A 25,488-nucleotide genomic window follows, 5' to 3' on the forward strand; every position below is an offset into this window, starting at 1 on the left:
TTTATGAAGCAAACTATCAGTATTGGCAAGATTGTGAAGGAAATGTTTAGCTCTTTGTGTTCAGGCTCTTTGTTCATGACCAGTCCATCTCTGAGCATAACCTCTAACATGGTTCTCCATTTATCCACCTTCTATTTTAGCAAAAGTTATGTGTCAAAATGAATAGAGCCATTACCCTTGAAAGGAACTCTGGAATGGAATGGGCCATATAATTCTGATTGTCTTGACCCATGATCTTCCCAAAACGAAACAGAAGAATAAGCCAATATTTTTTTCCATAAGAAATATAGCTCCCTCCTTATTAAAAAAATACAAATCATGTAGAAAATTCAAACAATTATGGAAAAATATACAGGAAAAAGTAAAAATCACCTAATATTTTCCCAGAGGCAACAACTGTTAATATTTTGATGAACTGCCTTCAAGATATCTCTATGCATATGTACCACAATCATAATTTTAAATTTATAAATATAGATTAGACTGATATCATGTGTATATTATGTTACCATCTGATGTTTCACTTCACCACATATGATATTTCTCTATCTCCAATTCCATATAGCAAGATAAGACAAAAATTACTTCACTCACAACACATTATGATCCTTTCATTTCAACAAAAATATACGACTCGAAAAAAATGTATGTACATCAAAGACTTGAACACAAGTGTTTATAGTAGCCCAAACTCAAAACAGCTCAAATGTCCTTCAATGGGTGGTTAAACAAATTGTGATGCATTCATATAGTAGATGTTACTCAGCAATAAAAAAGAAGTGACTATTGATACACTTACAACATGAAGGAATCTTGAGAACATTATGTTGTACAAAAGAAGCCAGACAAAGAAGGTATATAATGAAAGATTCTATTTTTATAAATTACCAAGCCAAAAGCAAACCCATTGCCATTGAGTGGATTCCGACTCACAGGGACCCTATAGGACAGAGTAGCACTACCCCATAGGGTTTCCAAGTCTGCAGTCTTTATGGAAGCAGATTGCCACATCTTTCTCCTGCAGAGTGGCTGGGGGGTTCGAACCACCAACCTTTCAGTTAGGAGCCAAGTACTTAACCTCTACTAGGGCTCCATATAAAGTACAGGTGAAACTAATTTATGGGGATGGAGATCAGAAATTAGTTTCTTGCAGTTGGAGTTGGGGACTGACTAGAAAGAAACATGAGGAAACTTCTTGGGTGATGGAAATGTTCTATATCTTGTTTTGGGTGTTGGCTACCAGGTTGTATATGATTTTCAAAATTTACAAACTGGTCCTAGCCAGGGCAATTAGGCTAGACAAAGAAATAAAGGGTATCCAGATTGGCAAGGAGGAAGTAAAGCTATCACTATTTGCAGATGACATGATTGTATACATGGAAAACCCTAACGAATCCTCCAGAAAACTACTGAAACTAATAGAAGAGTTTGGAAGAGTCTTAGGTTATAAAATAAACATACAAAAATCACTTGGATTCCTCTACATCAACAAAAAGAACACCGAAGAGGAAATAACCAAATCAATACCATTCACAGTAGCCCCCAAGAAGATAAAATACTTAGGAATAAATCTTACCAAGGATGTAAAAGACCTATACAAAGAAAACTATAAAACTCTGCTACAAGAAATTCAAAAGGACATACTTAAGTGGAAAAACATACCCTGCTCATGGATAGGAAGACTTAACACAGTAGAAATGTCTATTCTACCAAAAGCCATCTATACATATAACGCACTTCCAATCCAAATACCAATGTCATATTTTAAGGGGATAGAGAAACAAATCACGAATTTCATATGGAAGGGAAAGAACCCCTGGATAAGCAAAGCATTACTGAAAAAGAAGAAGAAAGTGGGAGGCCTCACTCTACCTATTTCAGAACCTATTATACAGCTACAGTAGTCAAAACAGCCTGGTACTGGTACAACAACAGGCACATAGACCAATGGAACAGAATTGAGAACCCAGATATAAATCCATCCATGTATGAGCAGCTGATATTTGACAAAGGACCAGTGTCAGTCAATTGGGGAAATGATAGTCTTTTTAACAAATGGTGCTGGCATAACTGGATATCCATTTGCAAGAGAATGAAACAGGACCCATACCTCACACCATGCACAAAAACTAACTCCAAGTGGATCAAAGACCTAAACATAAAGACTAAAACGATAAAGATCATGGAAGAAAAAATAGGGACAACCCTAGGAGCCCTAATACAGGGCATAAACAGAATACAAAACATTACCAAAAATGATGAAGAGAAACCAGATAACTGGGAGCTCCTAAAAATCAAACACCTATGCTCATCTAAAGACTTCACCAAAAGAGTAAAAAGACCACCTACAGACTGGGAAAGAATATTCAGCTATGACATCTCCGACCAGCGCCTGATCTCTAAAATCTACATGATTCTGTCAAAACTCAACCACAAAAAGACAAACAACCCAATGAAGAAGTGGGCAAAGGATATGAACACACATTTCACTAAAGAAGATATTCAGGCAGCCAACAGATACATGAGAAAATGCTCCCGATCATTAGAGAAATGCAAATTAAAACTATGATGAGATTCCATCTCACACCAACTAGACTGGCATTAATCCAAAAAACACAAAATAATAAATGTTGGAGAGGCTGTGGAGAGATTGGAACTCTCATACACTGCTGGTGGGATTGTAAAATGGTACAACCACTTTGGAAATCTATCTGGCGTTATCTTAAACAGTTAGAAATAGAACTACCATACAACCCAGAAATCCCACTCCTCGGAATATACCCTAGAGATACAAGAGCCTTCACACAAACAGATATATGCACACCCATGTTTATTGCAGCTCTGTTTACAATAGCAAAAAGCTGGAAGCAACCAAGATGTCCGTCAACGGATGAATGGGTAAATAAATTGTGGTATATTCACACAATGGAATACTACGCATCGATAAAGAACAGTGACGAATCTCTGAAACATTTCATAACATGGAGGAATCTGGAAGGCATTATGCTGAGCGAAATGAGTCAGAGGCAAAAGGACAAATATTGTATAAGACCACTATTATAAGATCTTGAGAAATAGAAAAAACGGAGAAGAACACGTACTTTTGTGGTTACGAACGGGGGAGGGAGGGAGGGAGGGAGAGGGTTTTTTATTGATCAATCAGTAGATGAGAACTGCTTTGGGCGAAGGGAAAGACAACACTCAATACAAGGAAGGTCAGCCTGATTGGACTGGACTAAAAGCAAAGAGGTTTCCGGGATAAAATGAAAGCTTCAAAGGTCAGAGGAGCAGGGGCTGGGGTCTGGGGAACATGATTTGAGGGGACTTCTAAGTCAATGGGCAAAATAATTCTATTATGAAAACATTCTGCATCCCACTTTGAATTGTGGCATCTGGGGTCCTAAATGCCAACAAGCGGCCATCTAAGATACATCATTTGGTCTCAACCCACCTGGAGCAAAGGCAAAGGAGGAACACCAAGGTCACACGACAACTAAGAACCCGAGAGACAGAAAGGGCCACATGAACCAGAGACCTACATTATCCTGAGACCAGAAGAACTAGTTGGTGCCCGGCCACAATCGATGTCTGCCCTGTCAGGGAGCACAACAGACAACTCCTGAGGGAGCAGGAGACCAATGGGATACAGACCCCAATTTCTCATAAAAAGACCATACCTAATGGTATGACTGCGACTAGAAGAATCCCAGAGACAATGCTCCCCAGAACTTCTGATGGCACAGGACAGGAACCATCCCCGAAGACAACTCATCAGGCATGAAAAGGACTGGTCAGCGGGGGGGAGAGAGACGCTGATAAAGAGGGAGCTAATTAAATCAGGTGGACACTGGAGATTGTGTTGGCAACTCTTGACTGGAGGGGGGATGGGAAGATAGAGAGAGAGGGAAGATGGCAAAATTGGCACGAAACGAGAGTCTGAAAGGGCTGACTCAATAGGGGGAGAGCAAGTGGGAGAAGGGAGTAAGATGTATGTAAACTTACATGTGACAGACTGATTGGAATAGTAAATGTTCACTTGAAGCTTAATAAAAATTAATAAAAAAAATTTACAAACTGAACACTTAAAGTCAGTGCATTTTATTATATGTAAATTATGACTCAATAAATAATGTAAAAATAAATATACAATACCTTTTAAAGCAACTACATGGAATTCATTATATGGCTGTACTATAGTACTTAAGTGATTATTTTTTCCCTATTGTGATTGTTTTCATTTTTTGTTATTATAAAAAATGCCATAATGAACATCCTTGTAGTTATATCCTTATATGTGATTATCTCCTTGTTGTAAATTCTGGAAGATGATTTCTATATCAAAGGGTACGCATATACATTTTAAATTTTGATACAGTAGTGCTACTTTCTGGTGTCCAGAAAGTTCACACCAATAGAAAGTTCACACCAATATACTCTCCCACTAATTACTTTATGTGGGTGTTCATTTCTTCACATCCTTGCCAACACTGGATAATATCAATAAATGATGGAAATTTAACAGTCTTGATTTTAAGTGAATGTTTGTGTTCCTCTAATGTGGCTTCTTAAGATGTATAGTGGGCTGAGTTTGGCATTTAAGAAGGAAAGGTGGCAGGGAAAAGCAGTAACTCTACTTTCCAAGGTGTGAGGAGACAGTTTTTTGCCTTACCTTACTTCATGGAGTTGGAAGAAAGTAGTGACTAGATGGAGGTATGGAGAAAAGTAGGCCGTAAGAGCAGTTTCAACAACTTGAAAAATTTTCTATGTATTTTCTCTTTGGATCGATCCATTCAGAGTCTTCAGATTTTAAAGGCTTCTCAGAACAAGGGCTTGTGTTTAATGAGGTACTCACAGGCTAGCCTCTTTTTGAACTCTTGCTCCTTTGGCATTCCTTGTCTAGCTAAGGGTTCTCCAGATGGATTCTCTGCTTCTGTCTTGGAGCAGTCAAATCTAGCAGAAGCAGCTATGTGGCTACTCCTTAGATCCCATCCAAGCAACCTGTGTGTGTGTATGCATTGTACACATTCATGCTCAGTAGCAGGCTCAGGCCTGGGCTATGAAGAAGCAGCTTGTATGCCAGGAAAAATGAGTCAGCAGAGAGTGGAAGCCCATTCATGTAATAGCTAACACATTGAGGACTCAAAATCATGTCATACTAATATCTGTGATACGTGGACTTCATTAAGGCAATTGATTATACCTTTGATGATATTTTTGTGGAAAAGATACAGAATTATTGACTGGGTGCTAGTCAATTAGACTGTAAGGAGAGAGACAGTATTATATAATGGTTAAGAGTATGGACTTTGGAGCCAGGTACGTGGATTTAAATCTTAGTTCCTCCACTACTACCTGTGTGACTTTGGGCCAGTTACTTAACTACTCTATGCTCATCTGTAAAATGAGAATAATAATAGTATTTACCTCAGCAAGTTATTGGGAGGATTACATAAGATGATAATGATCAGTAATAAACAGTAAAGCATGTAGAACAATGCCTGGCCTGTAGAAGATGACATGCAGATATTAGTTATTATTGTTATTAGGTTGATGAATGACTATACCCAAAGGAAACTGATTAATAACTGTAGTGACTCATGCAGAGCTGATCATTATCTGGGAACCTTGAATCTTTTCCATCCTACTGTTGCTTAGCCATGTTTTTCTCCAATAGTACTTGTACTGCTTATTTTTAGAAACCCTTTGAAAAATCCTGCATCTATTCCCACTTAATATCTTCTGAGGAGTCTGGGCCAGGTGGACTGGCTGGGTCACTGGCCCTGATCTGCTGAACATTATGAGTGGCTTGGACAAATTTGCAGACAATTTTCTCACCAGATTTGTAGAGGATAGTGGAGCTAAAGCAATGGCAAAATCCTAATTGGAATTAGAAATCTTGAGCTAGAAAGATGCGTGTCTTAGTTATCTAGTACTGCTGTAACAGAAATACCATGAGTGGATGACATTGACAAAGAGAAATTTATTCTCACAGCCTAGGAGGCTAGAAGTCCAATTCAGGGTGCTAGGTCCAAGGGAAGGCTTTCCCTCTCTGTTGGCTCTGGGGGAAGGTCCTTGTCATCAATATTCCCCCTTTGAGGAGCTTCTCAGCACAGAGATCTCGGGTCCAAAGGACATGCTATTCTCCTAGCTCTTGTTTTTAGGTGGTATGAGGCCCCCCTGTCTCTCTGCTCACTTCTCTCTTTTATATCTCAAAAAAGATTGATTTAAGACAATCTTGTCGATTGAGTCCTGCCTCATTAATATAACTGCTGCTAATCGCACCTCATTAACATCATGGAGGTAGGATTTACAACGCAGAGGAAAACATATCTGATGACAAAATGGTGGACAATTGCACAATACTGGGAATCATGGACTAGCCAAATTGACACACATTTTGGGGGGACACAATTCAATCTATGACAATGGGTCAGACCTAACACGTGTAGGATTCTTCAGTGTTGAAGTCATCTCTAAAATTTGTACTAGATTGATATTGATTTTATTTTACGTTGTTTTTATCTTAAGAATCCCTTCTTAACAATCACCAAAAACTCCATGATTATATTATCAACAATTGTTTACATTTTACTGGTGTCATTTCTCTTCACTCTTCTTTTCTGTTTTACGACTTCCCCCTTCTTGACATGAGGATACATTGAGCTGATAGTGGACTGGGCTGGTAGGTAAAAGAAGGCCTCTCTACTATGTCTAGGGCCTCAAAGCTGACCGTCAGGGCACTTTAGTTCTCCTCCACATGGCCTCTCTCTTCACATGGTCTGTTATCTTCAGGGCCTCTCCGAGTGACCTCTCTGCCAAGCAAGATAGCCTGGACTTCCTTATAGCATGGCCACTGGATTCCAAGAAAGGGAAAAAGGAAGCTGCCAAGCCTCATAAAACCTAGGGCACAATGTCACTTCAGCTGTCTTCTGTTAGTTAAAGCAAGTCTCAAAACCAGTCTAGGGCAGAGGGAGCAGACTCCACTGTTGATGGGAGAAGTGGTATGCAGTAAAAGAATAGAAGGAATTGTTGGCCTCCATCTTTGGAGACAATCTCCCACAAACAGTTTCCCAAAGTTTGTTGCACTAAAGGTACAGGTTGGTCAGAACTGGTAGTTTGTGTGGATTTCTTTAGCAATTGAATTCATTACTTGTTCCCAAACAATGATCAGAGATGAAGTGTTTATTGTTCCAAGGCAACAAAAAGAGAGAAGGACTAGGGTGAGTTTTTATAAAATCACATGAAACAAGTTTAAAAGGATTCTGATTACTTTCTTCCTTCTTTTGGGGGGTTAAAATGTCCTTTCTTTTATAAAATGATGGTATTAGTAGTTAAAGTCCTTATTTGGCAAAATAGAATATTGATCACCTTATGTCATTCCTTCCAAAATTTCTGCCCTTTGAAATCCTGAAGTCTGCAAACAACTCTTCAGTCATGCTGTTCCCAGTACACTACCCTCTGGTAGTTTTTGCAGAGGTCCTTGGGAAAAGTCCCGCTTCACTTAGGGTACTTTTTTCCTCCAAGTGAAATAGGAGAGAAAATGATATGGCCAGCTGCTCTGTGTGTGTGGCCCTGATGGAATTCCTAAAGTTTTTAGTTCTTCTCTCCAAGCCAGGTCCGAGGGGAAAGCTTCTAGTTGGCCGAGAACTTTCTTCTCTAGGCTCTGAATTACTGTGTTTTTTTTTTTTTTTTAATCTCATACCTGCTATCTCTGGTTATCTTCAGTCAAGGGGAGAAGTCTGCAAACGGGTATGTCTTGCCCTTCTCAAAGCCTCTTCTAAGCCCCTCTAATCTTAGTGCAATCAGTGAGGCCCTTCTGAATTATCTTCTTACTATCTGCTATACCATCTTATGCCCATGAGCTAAAAAAAACTATTTGCCAGTTCCTAGCATTTTTCACTGTCACCTAAATTGTTTTGTATTTGGAGTTTTACTTAAGATGTTTTAGTATGAGGCTGGGGCCATCCTTATTTTATAGTAATTGAATTTTTTTTAACATACTTTTTTGGGGTTCATTTTGTTGGATGTCAGAGAGCTGGTGATGGTTGTTGGTTTCTGTAAACATGCAATTTTTCCCAGAACCCACAAGTATTTATTGAGCACCTACTATATTCTCAGTGCCAATGCTATGAAGGATGTATCAGGAGTAAAATAAAATTCATGATACAGTTGTGAACAAATGTATCCATTTATAAGGGTAGAGTGAGAATGTGAGTAAATGGCTGTCATAATACCTTTTTTTTTCTGTTCTTCTTCCTTTATTGTATTTGGGATGGGTCTCAAGACGTCGATGAGTGTGAGGTTTCTGGCCTGTGCAGGCGTGGAGGACAGTGTGTGAACACTCATGGGAGCTTTGAATGCTACTGTATGGATGGCTACTTGCCAAAGAATGGGCCCGAGCCTTTCCACCCAGCCAGAGATGCCACGTCATGCACAGGTGGGTTTCTACCAAAGAATGCAGCATCTGAAGGTGAGATTCTGTTGATGGTAACTTTTTCCAGCTCTGAGCCTATGTTTATGGGTCTGTGTTGGGGATTTGGATGGAGGTTATCTGTTCCTTTGCACGTCTGTACAACCTATGAAATAAAGCAAATGGCAAATTAATTAAGATAGAAGTGGCAAGGTTAAAAAAAAAAAAGCTAAAATTGGTAAAATTTAGGGATTTTTGGCAGTTATTATACTAACCATTATGTTAGATAATAAACACAGTTGATCTAGGAAGGACCAGCATCTCAAAAGTGAATCTGAAAATTATAAAGTTACATGTATTTCAAGGTATTTTACAGTTCAAACTCTTCAAGTCATTGGACTAGCCTTCTCTTTAGTTAGTATGATTTGGTGAAGATTGATATATAATCCTTTCTATTGCCAAAGAAGTCTTTCAGCTCTGTGCATGTAAAGACACTATCACCTATGGAAGGCCAGAAGACTGAATAGAGACAATCGTTGAAAATGTGTCCAGAAGTCATGCAGAAATGAAACAACCTACTAAATATATGGTCCAGGGGGTGAGTGGGGAGGATGGGGGAGAGGTGGAGAGAGATTATGAAGTCTGAAAATTCAAATTCACACTTGACTTTACTTTTTTTTCAGAAATAGACTGTGGCACCCCTCCTGAGGTCACACATGGCTATATCATAGGAAATTATACATCTACACTGGGCAGCGAGGTTCATTATGTTTGCCAAGAAGGATTTTTCAGTGGCCCGGAAGATACAGTTTCAACCTGCACAGCTTTGGGTACATGGGAGTCCCCAAAATTATATTGCCAAGGTAAGTTGGTTATATTGAGATTGTTTCCATATTTCTTTCTAAATTACACTTTTTTAAAAAAATTGTACTTCAGATGAAGGTTTACAGAACAAACTAGTTTCTCATTAAATAGTTATTACACATATTGTTTTATGACATTGGTTAACAACCCCATGACATGTCAACGCTCCTCCTTCTCAACCTTGGGTTCCCTATTACCAGCTTTCCTGTTCCCTCCTGCCTTCTAGTCCTTGTCCCTGGGCTCATGTGCCCCTTTAGTCTCATTTTATTTATGGGCCTGTCTAATCTTTGGCTGAAGGGTGAACCTTGGGAGTGACTTCATTACTGAGCCGAAAGGGTGTCCGGGGGCCATACTCTTGGGGTTTTTCCAGTCTCTGTCAGGCCAGTAAGTCTAGTCTTTTTTTTTTTTTTTGTGAGTTAGAATTTTATTCTATATTTTTCTTCAGCTCTGTCCTGGACCCTCTATTGTGATCCCTGTCAGAGCAGTCAGTGGTGGTAGCTGGGCACCATCTAGCTGTACTGGACTCAGTCTGTTGGAGGCCATGGTAGATGTGGTCTGTTAGTTCTTTGGACTAACCTTTCCCTTGTATGTTTAGCTTTCTTCATTCTCCCTTGCTCCCGAAGGGGTGAGACCAGTGGAGTATCTTAGATGGTTGCTCACAGGCTTTTAAGACCCCAGACGCTACTCACCAAAGTAAAATGTAGAATATTTTCTTTATAAACTATGTTATGCCAATTGAGCTAGATGTTCCCTGAGACCATGGTCCCCACAGCCCTCAGCCCAACAATTCAGTCCCTCAGGGAGTTTGGATGTGTCTGTGGAGCTTCCATGACCTTGTCTTGTACATGTTGTGCTGGCTTCCCCAGTGTTGTGTACTGGCTTACTCTTCACCAAAGTTACAACTTATCCATTCTAAATTACACTTTTGACATTAATCTAAAATATCAGTAGATTCTAAGAATAACATCTTATCATCTGTAAAGAATGATAATTGCCTCTTTCATTTTTTCTATATTTATAGGAGTTATGCTTTTTAAAAATTATTATTGGGCTAGTATTTTCAGAACAAAAATTGAAATAGTAGTTGACTTTGGCTATTCCTATCTTATTCCTGACTTGTGTGGGAATAAGTGCAGTGGTTAAGAGCTCAGCTGCTAACCAAAAGGTTGGCAGTTCGAATCTACCAGCCACTCATTGGAAACCCTATGGAACAGTTCTACTCCGTCCTACAGGTTAGCTATGAGTTAGAATCTACTCAATGGCAACGGGTTTTGGTTGGAATATAGCACTGTGTGCCAACTACTGTTCTAAACATTTTATATACATTGACTCATTTAATCCCTACAATATCCGTATGCATAAGGACTATTATTATCACATTTTACTGAGATAAATGAGGCACAGAGAGCTTCCATAATTTTTCCAACGTCACACAAAGAGCTGAAAACTGAACCCAGGAAGTCTAACTTCAGAGGTTGTGCTCTTAAATACTCTGTTACACTTCTGTTTTTATGATGATGTTGTTTTTTTCTTTGATTTGGACTTTCTCCATCTCAATCTATTCCCACTTATTTAGGAAAAAAATTTTTTTTAATCAGAAATGAGTTATTTTTATTACATGTCTTTTAAGCACATGATAAGGTGATCATATTTTTTTCCCTCCTTTTCTCCATTAATGTGATGAATAATATTATTAGATTTCCTGACAATGATCATTGCTAATTCCTATAACGAATTCTTCTGTGTTTCTGGTATTTTATTCTTTTAATGTGGATTATATTTGCTAAATTTTATTTAGAATTCTCACATTGATATACATAAAAAACCCAGTACTGTCGAGTCGATTCCGACTCATAGCGACATAAGTGAGGTTATTCTGGTTTCTTTTTTGATGCTGTCTTTGTTGAGTTTGGTATCAGTGCTATTCTGAATTTAAAAAAAAAAGGAAAGTGAAGTGTTTCCTTTTTTCTTTATTCTCTTATATCATTATTCTCTAGAATACTGTAAATAGAATTTTTAAAGATTTGGGAGATTTCACCTGGAAAACCACCTGGATGTGGCACTGTGGGGGAGGTTGCTCTTGGGCTGCTTTTTTATCTCTTCCTATGCTTACTGGTCTGTTTAAGTTTTCTATCCCTTTTGAGATCAATTTTAGTAATTTACATATTCCTAGAAAATCATCTATTTCTTCTGAATTTTCAAATTTCCTTGTACATAGAAGCTTGAAGTACTCACACTTATAATTTTTCAGAGTTACATTTGTTTATAATAGTGAAATATTAGAAATAGCTCCCATAAGAGAATGGTTAAATAAATTATGGCACATCCATAAAATGGAATATTATGTACCCAATAAATATTACATTGGAAAATAATATTTATTGACATAGATAAGTATTAATAGTATATTTTACTATACTGTATGAGTAACATGATCTTACTTTTGAGAAAAAAATCCATTTGTATGGATATGCTTAGGAAAAAGTCTAGAAGTCTATATTAAAATGTTAACAGTGGTAATTTCTACTGGGGACAGGGGGTCCTGGATGACTTTTATATTCTGTGGCCCAGTGGTTAAGAGCTACAGCTGCTAACCAAACAATCAGCAGTTTGAATCCACCAACTGCTCCTTGGAAACCCTACGGGGCGGCTCTACTCTGTAGGGTCTCTATGAGCCGGAATTGACTGGACAGCAATGGTCTTATTTGATTTTTAGGGTATACTTTGTGTATGGAATGAATTTTTAATATATTAGACAAAGTAATAAAGCTGTTTCCATTTTGGAAAAAAAACAAACAGTTTTCATCGAATTTATTGCATAGCTAAGAAACGTCAGAGATGTGCTTGGCCAAGTTAATCATTTTGATGTTTTGATTTGAGGTTCAGGCTCTAAACAAATTTTGAATTCTGAAAATACATTTAAATTCTAAGACTATCTTTCAATAGATCCATTAAAATGTAGAACTTACATTAAAATGTGCCATAATGCATATCAAAGAACCCCCCTAGGGATTTATATAGGAAACCTCATATAAAACAATTTATATTGCTTTGAAAATTAGTAGTCATCTGGGTTATTGGACTGAGAATATAGAAAGTGAATTTAGAGGAACGTGCTTGTTACGTTGCTAATAGAACGGTTATTTAAAACATCTTCACTCCTTCCTCCCCTGATGAGTGCTCCCTCTGCCTGCTGGCACCCTCCTTCTCCATATCACCTCATGGCAATGCTTTCCCACTGCTCGGCCTGCTCCTCCCTGAACACACCCCTTCTCTTTTATCCTTCAGGCATCTTTGGGGCTCCAGAACCTGGGCCATGTGCCAGCGGTCCCATATTTTTAGCCCAGAGTTATAAAGCCACAGGAACGGGGAATTCCACTAAAAACACTAGAGAACTGTGAACTTGGGTGCTGCTGAGGTGCTTGTGAAGGAGGAAGCAGCTGTGTTACAGGCAGCAGCTTCTGTGTCTGATAACAGTCTTCCCAGTCAGAGAAGGTGCAGTCAGTGGATCTTGTTGTTTGGCTGTTCCCAATCACTCTGTCCCTGGAGGCTCTGCCGCCTTCTTGGGGTGGCCTGTGACACTGAGCCAGCTTCCTTGCTAGAGGCAAAGCCTGAAAGCTTCCAGTGGCAGGGGTCCCTGTGGCTCCTCTTCCTATTTTGGTAGGCATTTATTGAGATGTCAGCCACACACTTCCATCAACTCTCTGGAAAAGACTGAATCTCTAGCTTGTATTTCCTGTATTTTTTTTTTTTAATTTTTAAAAAATATGCAAGTTGTAAGTGATAGTTTTTTTTTTTTCTTAGATAATTGCAATACATCTTTTATTAGTAATTTCTTAGTATAGATTGTTGCATCCTTAGGGATCGTACAGCTTATTTAAACAAATGCAGATCTACCACAAGAAATTCAGAAATTTAAGGCAAAATATTACCATGGTTTAAAATTAACTTAAAATATTCAAGAAGAAATTGGGTTGTACAATGAAAGTAAATTCAGTAGTTACACTTTTTCAAAGTTGATGAGACTTAAAAATTTGACAGATTACAATGTCATAGATATATTTTAATGTGGCCAAGGTCCTGGGGTGTATGCTAGAGTACATTCCTCTTTACATAAAAAAGAAGAAAGAAAGACCAGGAAATCTTTACTTTCTGGGAGAATCTAGATTTGACGTCTCATCCTTAGACTCATTGCTAAAGATGAAAAGTTACAAGTTGTTTCCCATGATAGAAAGGTTCTTCTGAACACAAATAAAGCAGTGAACAGCATTTAGTTAGCTCTTTAAAAAAAAAAAAAATTTTTTTTTTTTTTTTTAAGTATTATCAATGAGCCCTGGATGTACGATGGTTAAGCGCTTGGCTGCTAACCAAAAGGTTGGCAGTTCAAACACACCAGTCACTCTGAGAAGAGAGATGTGGCGGTCTACTTCCATAAAGACCACAGCCTTAGAACCCTATGGGGCAGTTCTACTCTGTCCTATGTGGTCACTAGGAGTTGGAATCTACTTGACAACAGGTTTGGTTTTGGCTAAAAAATTACCAGGATATCTGTCTTAGTTGTCTAGTGCTGCTATAACAGAACTACCACAAGCAGATGGCTTTAACAAACAGAAATTTATTCTCTCACAGTTTAGAAGTCTAGAAGTTCCAGGTCACCAGCTCTAGGAGAAGACTTTCTATCTCTGTCAGCTCATGGGGAAGGTCCTTGTCTCCTTTCAGGATGTGTGGGCCTGGCATTCCTTAGAGATTTCCACGTGCCTTGGCATCAATCTTCCCCTGGGTCTAGGCTGTTCTCAGCGCAGGGATCCTGGGTCCAAAGGATGCCCTTCTGTCCTGGCTGTTCTTTCTTGGTGATACCAAGGCTCTTCTTTCTCTGCTCACTTCTCTCTCCTTTTGTTTTTTTGTAAGATAAAAGGTGATGCAGACCATGTCCCAGGGAAGCTCCACTACATTGGATCAGGGCTGTAACCTGAGTAAGGGTGTTGCATCCACCCTAATCCTCATTAATGTGGCCTAATCCTGTCTCATTAACATAACAGACAGCTCACTCCCAAATGGGACCATAATCACAGGTACAGAGGCTAGGATTTATGACACATTACAAAAAGGAGGATAATCAGATCACAAAATGGAGGACAACCAAACAATACTGGTGATCATGGCCTAGCCAAGTTAACCCATATTTTGGGAGGACATGAATCAATCCATGATAAAATCTATTCTATGAACAAATGATTTAATGTTCAATAGAGTTGTATCCTGAGCTTATTTAATTTAGGCAATGCTGATTATATGCATTCAACAAATTATAAAATATAAGGCAAGTGATTCTTCTTGCTTTTCCAAACACACATGGCAGACTAGGGAGCAGGATATGGCAGAGCCACTGTGTCTTCTGAGTCGGTAGCAGTCCATGTATGTTGCTCATAATATGAGCATCCCATCATGCCGAGTGTAATTCTGCTGTTTAACATTATGCACTTTTTGGTTTAACATGTCCTGTAAGCTGAAGCTAGCTAGTTCATCTGTTTTGCAACTAAGGAAAGAGAAATTTCTTTAAACACTGGGAGGAAAATGTGGATATTTTGGACTTAATGACACGATGTTATGCCCATCTCCCAAGTGGCAAATTCTTAAGGGAATTTGAGTGTTGTTTTGACTCTACGAAGTTTTTGCCCCACTTGTTCACTTCAGAACCTAACTCACTGTATCTAAACTCGCTGCAGCTACCAAACACCACATGGATACTCCAGTCCTTTCAGTAGTGCCAAGAAAAGTTTTACCCCAATGCAAAGTAGATGGAACATTTACGTACCACATGGAAGCATCACATGCCCATAATGCATTGCATATTCGTAATGCAACTCGATTGGAATGTGTAATTCTCAATAAATATGAACATTCAAATCTCAAAGTAGATTTCACGAAGAAGTGGAGCACATACATCATGTAATTTGATTTTTGCCTAATATTACAGCACAATGCAAAGAGTGCTAAATAGCAATTGGAGATACCCAGTGATAAGTCTTTCCCCACCTCCCTGAAGAATGAGCAAGTTTAGCCAGAGTAGCATTGAATGTCAAGAGTTTCTCCAGGATAGGAGACAGAGCAGAATTCCATCAGGACTCTTCTCAGCAAGGCCCAGCTTGCCTCTAGGCCATTCTTATCTCAAAGGAAACTCAACTGGGATCGAAACAAAAAAAAAAAAATTACAAATATTTACTGAATCTTGACTATGTATAAGGAGCTGTCCTAGTTACTACTACCGACCGGTAGTAACTAGGACAGCTCCTTATATATAGGCAAGTCAGTAGTAGTAGCAGCCTAGTTACTATAGAATATTGAAGGAAACATAAGATAGAGAGTTTTTGCACAATAGTACTTCCTACCTAGTTGGAAACAAAGTCAAGTCCACATGAAAAGTACCAAGTAAGTTATAGATAGGTAGGAGGTCATCAGCTTTTATTCATCTTTGTGTCCCTGGAACTTAACCTAACACCTAACACAAAGCTTCAACGATTGTGGTTGAATGGAACTGAATTTTCTAAATGTTTTTCTTGTCTAAAATGACTTCATCAAACATCATGTTAGAGTGGCAAGTGTACAAGACGAGGACATGGAAGGTTAGGGTCTCAGTTGGGCGGGAACTTTTTGGAAAGTCTTTCATCTCTTTGGTTAACAATAGCCTTCTCATTTGTATTCCCATGCAGCCAACCTCACGGGTTTTTAGAGTGGAAAGCACACTATATGGTTGTTTGTTCTTCTGGCAGTCCATGATACATTCAATATTCTTCGCCAACACCATAATTCAAAGGCATCAATTCTTCTTTGGTCTTCCTTATTCATTGTCCAGCTTTAGCGTGCAAAAGATTTCCTTCTGTATTCAGTGTATTGTTCATTTGTAGATGGACTCTAGAGTAAGACTGTTGTTGTGTGCCGTCAAGTCGATTCCAACTCATAGTGACCCTATATATGACAGAGTAGAACTGTCCCATGGGATTTCCTAGACTGTAATCTTTACAGGTGCAGATCTCCAGATCTTTTCTCCCATGGAGCAGCTGGTCGGTAAGAATCATCAACATTTTTGGTTAGCAGCCGAGCACTTAACCATTGTCCCACCAGGGCCAGAAGAAGGAGTAAGTCTGTCTTGGAAGAAGTACAGGCAGAGTGCTCCTTGGAAGCAAGGGTAGCAAGACTCCAGCTCACATACTTTGGACATGTTATCAGGAGGGACCAGCCCCTGAGAGTGGGTTCACTGGGTTTTAAAGACTCTTTGAGGAACCTCCACTCAATTTTAATCAGGATGAGCAAAAAGTAGATACCGTTTTCTCTCTGCCTCTACTTTCAGATAAATTGCTAGTCTCATTGAAAGTAGTAATCTTCAGTCATCCAGTTGTCTTTCACAAATAGAGCAAAACAGAATCTGCTTCTCACCATAACAGAGATGGTTTAAGGAGGTGCTGGCTTCCATGTTCCCACCATGAACACTCATAAGTGATAGTTTTTAAATTTAGAAGGTAAATTTTTGAATTTCCACCAGGCCAGGAGCAAGGTAGGATGATCATTTTGTGTTATCATCAACAAATCTAGAGTCCAGGTCTGACACTGTATATGCAAGATACTGTGATGAAGCAAGGCTGGAGTCTGCAGGAGAGAGAAGACAAGCACACGACTGAGTGGCACGTAAGGGCGAGATCCTAAGTGTTATGTGAGAAGAATGGGTAAAGGGCTCAAGGAGTTCAGATGGGGAAATGGGGAGGGTGCATGAAGAGTTGGCATTTGTACCCTTCCCTTTAAGCAGTTTGCCTACTTGTATAAGAGAGTCCATTGAGGAATGGTCTGCAGCGTAGGCAGACCAACTGGAGGGTTCTGTGAACATCTGTCTTCTAGATATGCCTCACTTCATGGGGCCACATCTTCCTTTCTGGCTGGGAATCTCACGGACAGTGTGTCTGACACTGCATGGTCCCTTTGAGAATCCGCTTCCACTCTTGCCCCCTGCAGCCCAGCCCATTCCTTACCTAACAGCAATAATGAAGTTCTTGATACATAAATTGGATTGTCCTCTTGCCTTGTTTAAAATTCTACTTAAAACATTGAAAGGGCTATTGCGTTTAGAATAAAATCCAAACTCCCAACCACAGCCTCCAAGGCCAACAGTGGTTTGGCCCTCTTTTCTTCTCTGCAGACTACATCTCCCCTTTCTCTCCCCCACCAATATGTCAAGCTCTTGCCAACGCCATGGCCTTTGCTCAAGCTTTTTCCTTTGCTTGGAATGCTTGCCTCCCTGCTTTTTGCATAGTGAGCTCCTTCTCGTCTTTCAAGTTTCAGTGTAAATGTCACTTCTGACATTATTCTGTTTCTGAGTACTCAATGTGTAATTATATTTGTGGTTTTTGTAAGTCTCTCTCACTGGACTGTAAGTCTGAAAGCTCAGAGACCATGTGGTCTTCTTCAGCATGATCTCTCTAGCACCTGGCACAGTGCCTAGCATACCTAGACCTGTATAAGCACCCTGAATCCTCCTCAGACAGGGCCATGGAGAGTGGCGGGCATTGTGGATTTAGCTCCTGTACCACTGTCTCAGCTTGTCCCTGGGCTGAGCCTTGTTGAAGCCCTGACCTCCTTTTTTTGTTTCCTTCCTCAAACTCTATGTCCTTTTCACTCTAAATTCATGTCGTTTCCTTTTTAATTAACTTTCTTCTTGCTCTGTCTTCTGGACCATTATTCTTGCTTCCCACCTGGCATGACATCTCTCTATTTTGATGATCCAGGAACAGATACCTTGAGGCTGCCTCATTTGCCTGGTCTTTCTCCAGCAGAGCTGCTGGGTGGGTTTGAACTGCCAGCCTTTTGGTTGGCAGCCAAGGGGCATGAATCCTGGTTTCCCCATGTCTTTGCATATGACCCTCACAGGATGCATGAGTCTTGCAGAGACAGGGACTTTCCTTTGAGTTGGTCAACCAGGGTGGGACATGGCCTCTAAAGTCCACTAATAGCAGAGCCAAATTCTCATTTGATCTTTAGAAATGCCTTCTGAGGTAGTTAATAGTTGGGTATCATTTTTCATTTCACAGAGGAGTTTAATGATCAGAGCAAGGAAGAGAATTATGTCACCAGTTTATGTACCAATATGAGAACCCAAAGACGGCCGATTCCATGTAGAAGCAGACCTAGTGAGTCCTAGAGATGGGAGGCATTGATGAAAAAGCTAGAGGACCCTAGAAGGAGAGGGGTGCTTGAGCAAACATACCTTCCTGTGCAGTGTGGTCTAGGGCCCACCCAAGAGAGTATTTGTTCTTGCCAAGTCAGCTCTTCCTGTTATGAGATTTTCTTAGTGGAGCTCAATCTCACTTCTACAAAGTTGAGAAGGGTTTAAAAAGCTCTGACACAAATGAGTGCATTCAGGTGTAGGGTGGCAGATCCATTTCAGTGCACTGCTGCCTGATTTTTGTTTTTTTTTTTTTTTTGTAGTGGTGGGCTGAGGATTCCGAGACCACATCCAGACTTAGCACGGCACAGTGCTGTGATTGATTAAAGGTGCCCATCATGGCTGAGGGAGGAGAAAGTGACAGCATACATATCTTGTGTTTATTATCTGTGTTCTAGGTGATGGCAGGTTTTGCTTATTTGAAATACATTTTCTGGCACCTCACTCTGCCGATCTTATAAAACATTTTTAAAAACTGTATTGATTTACTCATCACATGCAGCCAATCTCTTTTGTTACCCATTTGCCAAGTAAATGTCATTAAAATTTGTCTCATACACATGGTTGGCGTCACTTGAGTGTGCAAAATGTGTGCGATGAGTGATGACATTGGTTGTAAGGCTGCCACAGAGTGGTGAAGTGTGAGCTTTGGAATTGGAAAGATCTGTGTGGGTTTTGTGTGTGTGTGTGTGTGTGTGTGTGTGTGCATTTCAGTTGCCTTTGAGTAGATTCCACCCCATGGTGACCTCACGTGTGTCAGAGTAGAATTGTGCTCCGTAGGGTTTTCAATGGCTGATTTTTCAGGAAGTAGATGACCAGGCCTTTCTTCTGAGGCAGCTCTGGGTAGACTCAAACCTCCGATCTTTTGGTTAGTGGCTAAGTGAGTTAACTGTTTGCACTACCCAGAGACTCTTACTTAGTTGTGTAACTACCTCTAAACCTCTCTGAACACCAGTTTCCTTCTGTAGTGGGGCATAAAATATTTTTCATCTTATAGAGTTATTATGAAGATTTGATGAGATAAAGAATACAAAGCACTTGGCACTGTGCCTGACACAGTAGCTGCTGGATAAAATCCAAACTCATTTTAGTAAGAGGGTTATAATCTATTGCAGAGTAGCAGGTAATTTTTTTTTTTCTAGGCTATAATTCTCCCCCCATCCCACCCACCAGGTAATTTTTTTTTTAAACAAAATTTTAAGATCTTTCTGAAACTTCCTACCATCAGGTGGGAAGCTCTCAAATTCTTCAGCTTTCACTTTACCTCATTTGTGGTTTTCAATTAAAATATTCTGTTTATAAATAGATGGAAACCCTGGTAGCTTAGTGGTTAAGTGCTGCGGCTGCTAACCAAAAGGTTGGCAGTTCGAATCCACTAGGCGCTCATTGGAAACTCTATGGGACAGTTCTGCTCTGTCCTATAGGGTCGCTATGAGTTGGAATCGACTCGACGGCAGTGGGTTTGGTTTTGGTTTATAAATAGAACATTAAAATTAAGCGTTTTAATGTGATCTTTTGAACAAAGATTCATATGTAGCTCAAAGCATAAAAAAACCATTATCACCTCTACAAATGGAAGATCCTTACAACAGATATGCTGATAAGCTCTTTTTTTTTTTTTCCTAGCACTCTTGTTTTTATCCACCCCGTCAAACCCTGGTGGCTTAGTGGTTAAGTGTTATGGGTGCTAACCAAAATGTTGGCAGTTCAAATCCACCAGGCGCTCCTTGGAAACTCTGTGGAGCGGTTCTACTCTGTCCTATACGGTTGCTATGAGTCAGAATTGACTCGACAGCAATGGGTTTGTCACCTCCTCTGCAATTTCTGAGATGCTCAGATCCTAGCTGTTTCCACATTAAACACTATTTGTTGAGAGTTAGTGTTGTTATATGGGAATTTTTCTCTTTCCTCCAAATGAGCTTTCTCTGTGAATATAATCTGAAGGAAATGTATTGTTAGTCAAGGCTAAAGTCATGGAAGACTTTAGAATAAAAAATAGATGAAAAACTACTGTCTTGAGGACAAGTGGACTGTTTTGGTACTAATGAGCTCGTTAGCTTGGTTACAGCAGTTTAAAAGTTCTTCTTGAGCCTGTGTTTCATGACATAATATAACCCTCTCATTTTCATTTGACGATTGCAATAACATTTCCTAAATTCAACTTACCATATAGTGAGATGTTAGATTCTAACCCCCAACATCAATGAGCTAGGTAATTTAGCGCCCAAGTGACCCTGGAATGAAGGTCTAACTCTATTTGGTTAAACCCAGAACATGCTGTAAAAGGAATAAACTTTGTCATAGTTCACAGCTTTCAGCCCAGTCCATAGGCTGTATTACCTACATGTCAACATCACGAAGATTAATGTTCACAATAATATTAAGTCACATGACTGCAGGGCAAATTTAAAAATATATAGGATGTAGGCACAACCCACAAAAGAGCTTACAGTTTGGTGGGGGGAGAGAACATTTTCACAAATGAAACAGTTCACTAACAAGTAAAAAAAGCATGGGTGTAGTGCGCCATTACCTGATTCAGAACATGAATGTAGTATCGGATTCTCGTGTTAATCTGCCTAGACAGTGTGGGCCTTTATGACCTACCTCATTACACCGATCTCCAGGTGGTAAGTTAGTCCTCTGATTTGACCCTAAGGCTTGATAGAGGCTCATTTCTCTTATAGTTGGGTAAAGATAAAAACAGACTTGAATGTGACTCTTCAGTTTTCACACTTTTTGCTGCTTTCTCAGAACTTTACATCTAGTACTGGTTTATTTTTTTAGTGAGATTTTTTGGGGTCAATATCATAAGTGAACTAGGTCTACTATTAATTCCCGGAGCCCTGGTGGTATGGTGGTTAAGTGCTCAGCTGCTCACCAAAAGGTCACAGTTCAAATCCACCAGCTGCTCCTTGGAAACCCTATGGAACAGTTCTACTCTGTCCTGTAGGGTCACTATGAGTCAGAATCGACTACCAGTGCTCCTTAGTTGTTGATTAAAAAGTTGTTGATTAGATGCGATAAATTGCCTATACCTTTCATCAAACAGACTTCCTTCTGGAATGTATTTTTGGGTAGAATTTTAAACCTTGCAGTGTGGTTAAGCATCTTTACCTGCAGGATATGAAATACAATTGTATTATAAATTTAGCCCTTGAAACTGGCACAACACCTTTTGTCCCCCAGAGAGACCTTATCCTGAAGTTAACTATTTGAATAAAATCACAGACAATGAATAGTGAGGAAAAATTCCCAGCCTTGCTCATAATTAATTGACTGTATTCCTGACGCAGATTCAAACATTGCTACTTAATAATGTAATTAGTCAGAGGAACTTGTGCTTCACTGAACACCCCTCTGTATATGCAATGCGAATTTGTGCTGCTTATTTTGTTTCTTCCCCTTGGATATAAACTGTTTTAAAATGGCTTATTTCCTTGTGATAGTGAGGGTTTTGGGGCTTTTCATATGGAATTATGTTTTTGTTACCTACAGTGGCCTCTGTTGGATTGATTTTTGAGTATTTCTCAGTGGGAACCTCCTGATTCTCAGGTTCCATTTGATCTAAGTAGGAGTGGCAGTGGTTGCTGTCTCTCTCCATTATGTAGGGAGTATCTATTACTGAGCCCTGTTCCAGGCAAAATCCAGGCTCTTGTTGTTAGTTGCCGTCATGTTGGTTCTAACTCATAGTAACCTGTAAGACAGAGTAGAACTTCCCCATAGGGTTTTCTTTGCTATAATTTTTACAGAAGCAGGTCACCAGGTCTTTTCTTCCATGGAGCTACTGGGCGAGTTTGAATCGCCAACCTTTAGGTTAGCAGTTGATTACAAGCCGTTTGTGCCACCAGAGCTGCCTTAGACCCCCATATCATGGGGTTAACACCAGCACCAAGAAGGCTTCAGAGGCCACACAGTTGTAGGGGGGAAGTCTTATTTCCAGCATCTCTCTTGCCCTGGGAGAGTTCTGGAGACAAGATTGGGCAGGAGGAGTTGTTATAGAACCCTTCCAGACTGGTTTGAATGCTCCCTCATGCAAACATTTCTCCTCAGGTTTTAGCTAACCTGTAAGATCAGTCCCAATTAGGGCTTAGAGGCAGTCCAGATTTAGTGGACTTGGACTTTGGGGTCAAACAAACCTGGGTTTGAATGCTGGCTCTGCCTCTGGTAATGACTTTTGAATGTGACTTAAGCTCTTAGGGCCTTCATTTTTCATGTCTGTAAACTACATGAGAAAAAAAAAAATACCTTTCAGGATTTTCTGTGAGGAATAAATGGTAGTTTTTATTATGGATTGACTTGTGTTCCCCCCGCAAAAAATGTGCATCAACTTGGCTAGGCCATGATTCCCAGTATTATGTGATTGTCCACCATTTTGTCATCTGATGTGATTTTCCTGTGTGTTGTAAATTCTACCTGTATGATGTTAATGAGGTGGGATTAGAGGCCGAAATGTTAACGAGGCAGGACTCAGTCTACAAGATTATGTTGTATTTTAAGTCAATTTCTTTTGAGATATAAAAAAGAGAAGTGAGCAGAGATGAGAGGAACCTCCTACCACCCAGAAAGAAGAACTGGAAGCAGAGCACGTCCTTTCCCTGCACTGAAAACTTCCTAGACCGGGGGAAGGTTGATGACCAGGACCTTCCTCCAGGGCCGACAGAGAGAGAAAGCCGTCCCCTGTGTGATGGTTAAGACTGCGTGTCACCTTGGCTGGGCCATGATTCTCAGTGTTTATATGTAATCACTTCCATGACGGGATCTGCTGTGAGTAGCCAGTCAGTTGAAAGGGAGTTTCCTTGGGGGTGTTGCCTGCATCTGAATATAAGCAGACATTTTGGCTTTTTGCTCGTTCTGGATCCTGTGCCTGCCTCCTGCTCACCCGACCTCTGTTCTTGGGACTTGAGCTATCAGGTTATCTGCTGATCTTGGGATTTGCAGATCTTCACAGCCTGTGAGTAGAGCCCTGCTCGCTGACCTGCCAATCTTGGGTTCACCAGCCCCTGCGGCCACATGAAATTGAAGAGGCCTCTATCCTAATCCACAGACTTGGGACGTTCCAACCTCTATAACCGCGTGAGCTGTTTCTTTGATATAAATCTCTCTCTCTCTCTATTTATATCCTTTACTGGTTTTGCTTCTTTAGAGAACCTGGCCTAAGACACCCTGGAGCTGGCACCCTGAATTCAGATTTCTAGCTTCCTAAACTGTGAGAGAACAAATTTCTGTTTGTTAAAGCCACCCACTTGTGGTGTTTCTGATACAGCAGCACTAGATATCTAAGACAGTGTCTATCTAGTAGCCTACCTGGCACTTAGTAGAATTTTGATGAATGCTCTTATTATCATTCATATTATTGAGGCTTGAACACATTTTCCAGAATCTCCCTGATATTAGTTTCTGTGGGGCTTTTTCCAGGTCTCAGCTACTTGGTGTTTGATAGGTGTGAGTTACCCCTGTTGGTTAACAGATATTGAGGTAATGTGTTCCTGTCTTGTTTTTTGTACCTATAATTTACTAATGTCTGTTTTCTTCCTTAGAGGCTGTTATCACATCAAAGTAACATCTGTTGCATCTTGAAAAATGATGGAGTAGTAGCAAGCTATCAATGAACAACAATTTACTGAATATTTACTGTATAAAACATACTATTTTAGATAGATCTTGTGGGGGATACAAGAAATTATAAGACAAAGATTCTGTCCTTTAGGAATTGTCCATATACTTGGGGATACATCACAACATATTCATAAAAAGACACTAAATCCTTTAAGGCAGGAAATAAAGTCAAATGAATAGTATAGATAAGTATTTTAGGTAATTATTCTTGATTCCACTCCTTCTCTTACCTCCACTAACAATCCATCACCAAGAACAATCAGCTCTGCTTCTAATACATCTCAAATACATCTTCTTCTTTCCACATCTATCATCACCTCTCAAGTCCATCCAAGACCTCACCATCTCTCTCTGGGCTCCTACTATACCCACTAACTGATCTCTCTTCTTTCACTCCTGTTCTTCTTCCATTCATTCTCCACCCAGGAGACAAAGTGGTCTTTTAAAAACTGAAATCAGTAAGTTTAGGATGGAAGGGTATGTACTGTAGTATTTCAGAGATGGAGCAACTCTTCAGAGGCAGTGGGTTTAGGAGAAGAAATCGGATAGACATGGATTCAACTCCTGGCCATCAAATGTCTACCTATATGACTTTGGGTGTGTTATTTAACCTCTTTGAGCCACCTTAACCTGTAAAGTGGGGAATATAATCCCTACTATGCAGGGTGACTGAGGAGTAATGAGTTATCAATTAGGTGCCATTGGGATGTGTGTGATATGTGGTAGCCAGTCACACCATTGTTTAATTCAGATTCTCAGCTGAGGGTGTGCATTGAAATAAAATTTAGAGCTTTGTAGAAATTTGGATGCCAAGATCCCAACTCACTGTTACTGAATCAAAAGAGTTCTCTCTGGGTAGAGGTGGTCGGTGGGACTCCAGCATGTGTGTTTTTCAAAAGCTCTCAGGTGATTCAGATGTACAGCTGTTGTATGGAACCATGAGTTTAATCTAAGCCATGCTAGAATTTTCTCTAAACATATTTTGCCAAGGGACTGTCCAACTTGAATAGCTCTCTGGTGGGAACTCATAGAGCCACAGGTCCAGACTGCTTACCACTGGGATATCTACCTGAGCCTTTGAACCCTAGTCTCTAAAGACCTGACCATCAATCTCTCATCAACCCAGTGAGTTTTGGTATTATTATTATTGAATCTTGCCATCCCATCTAAAACCACCATGCTGCTCACTCTTCTTGGTCATGTCTAACATGACCAAGTCTGGTTATTTTCTGTACTCTCATCCCTTTAGTATCTGTGCTTTTTCTGATTCAACTATCACTGGGTTACCTTCCATACCTCTCCACTGTATTCTTTAGCATTCCAGCTTCAAGGTACTTAAACATACATAAACCTATACCCTCAGCCTCTTCACTGATGCTCCCTC

The 25,488-nt window shown here is 39.9% G+C and overlaps 1 protein-coding gene across 5 annotated transcripts in view; it reads left to right on the forward strand.

Moving 5' to 3' along the window:
• Nucleotides 1-25,488, forward strand: part of SUSD1 (sushi domain containing 1) — a 223,587-nt gene that overhangs the window by 23,187 nt on the left and 174,912 nt on the right. For all 5 annotated transcript variants that reach the window (XR_010323050.1, XR_010323052.1, XR_010323051.1 and 2 more), the window contains exons 4-5: nt 8,285-8,437; nt 9,094-9,273. Coding sequence is in view for 2 of the 5 variants with exons in the window: in XM_064291611.1 (XP_064147681.1) it covers nt 8,285-8,437; nt 9,094-9,273 (333 nt within the window). In the remaining 3 variants the exon portion in view is untranslated. The remainder of the gene's footprint in view (nt 1-8,284; nt 8,438-9,093; nt 9,274-25,488) is intronic.

Source organism: Loxodonta africana, chromosome 9 (genome assembly GCF_030014295.1).
Source record: "Loxodonta africana isolate mLoxAfr1 chromosome 9, mLoxAfr1.hap2, whole genome shotgun sequence".
Lineage (NCBI taxonomy): Eukaryota > Metazoa > Chordata > Mammalia > Proboscidea > Elephantidae > Loxodonta > Loxodonta africana.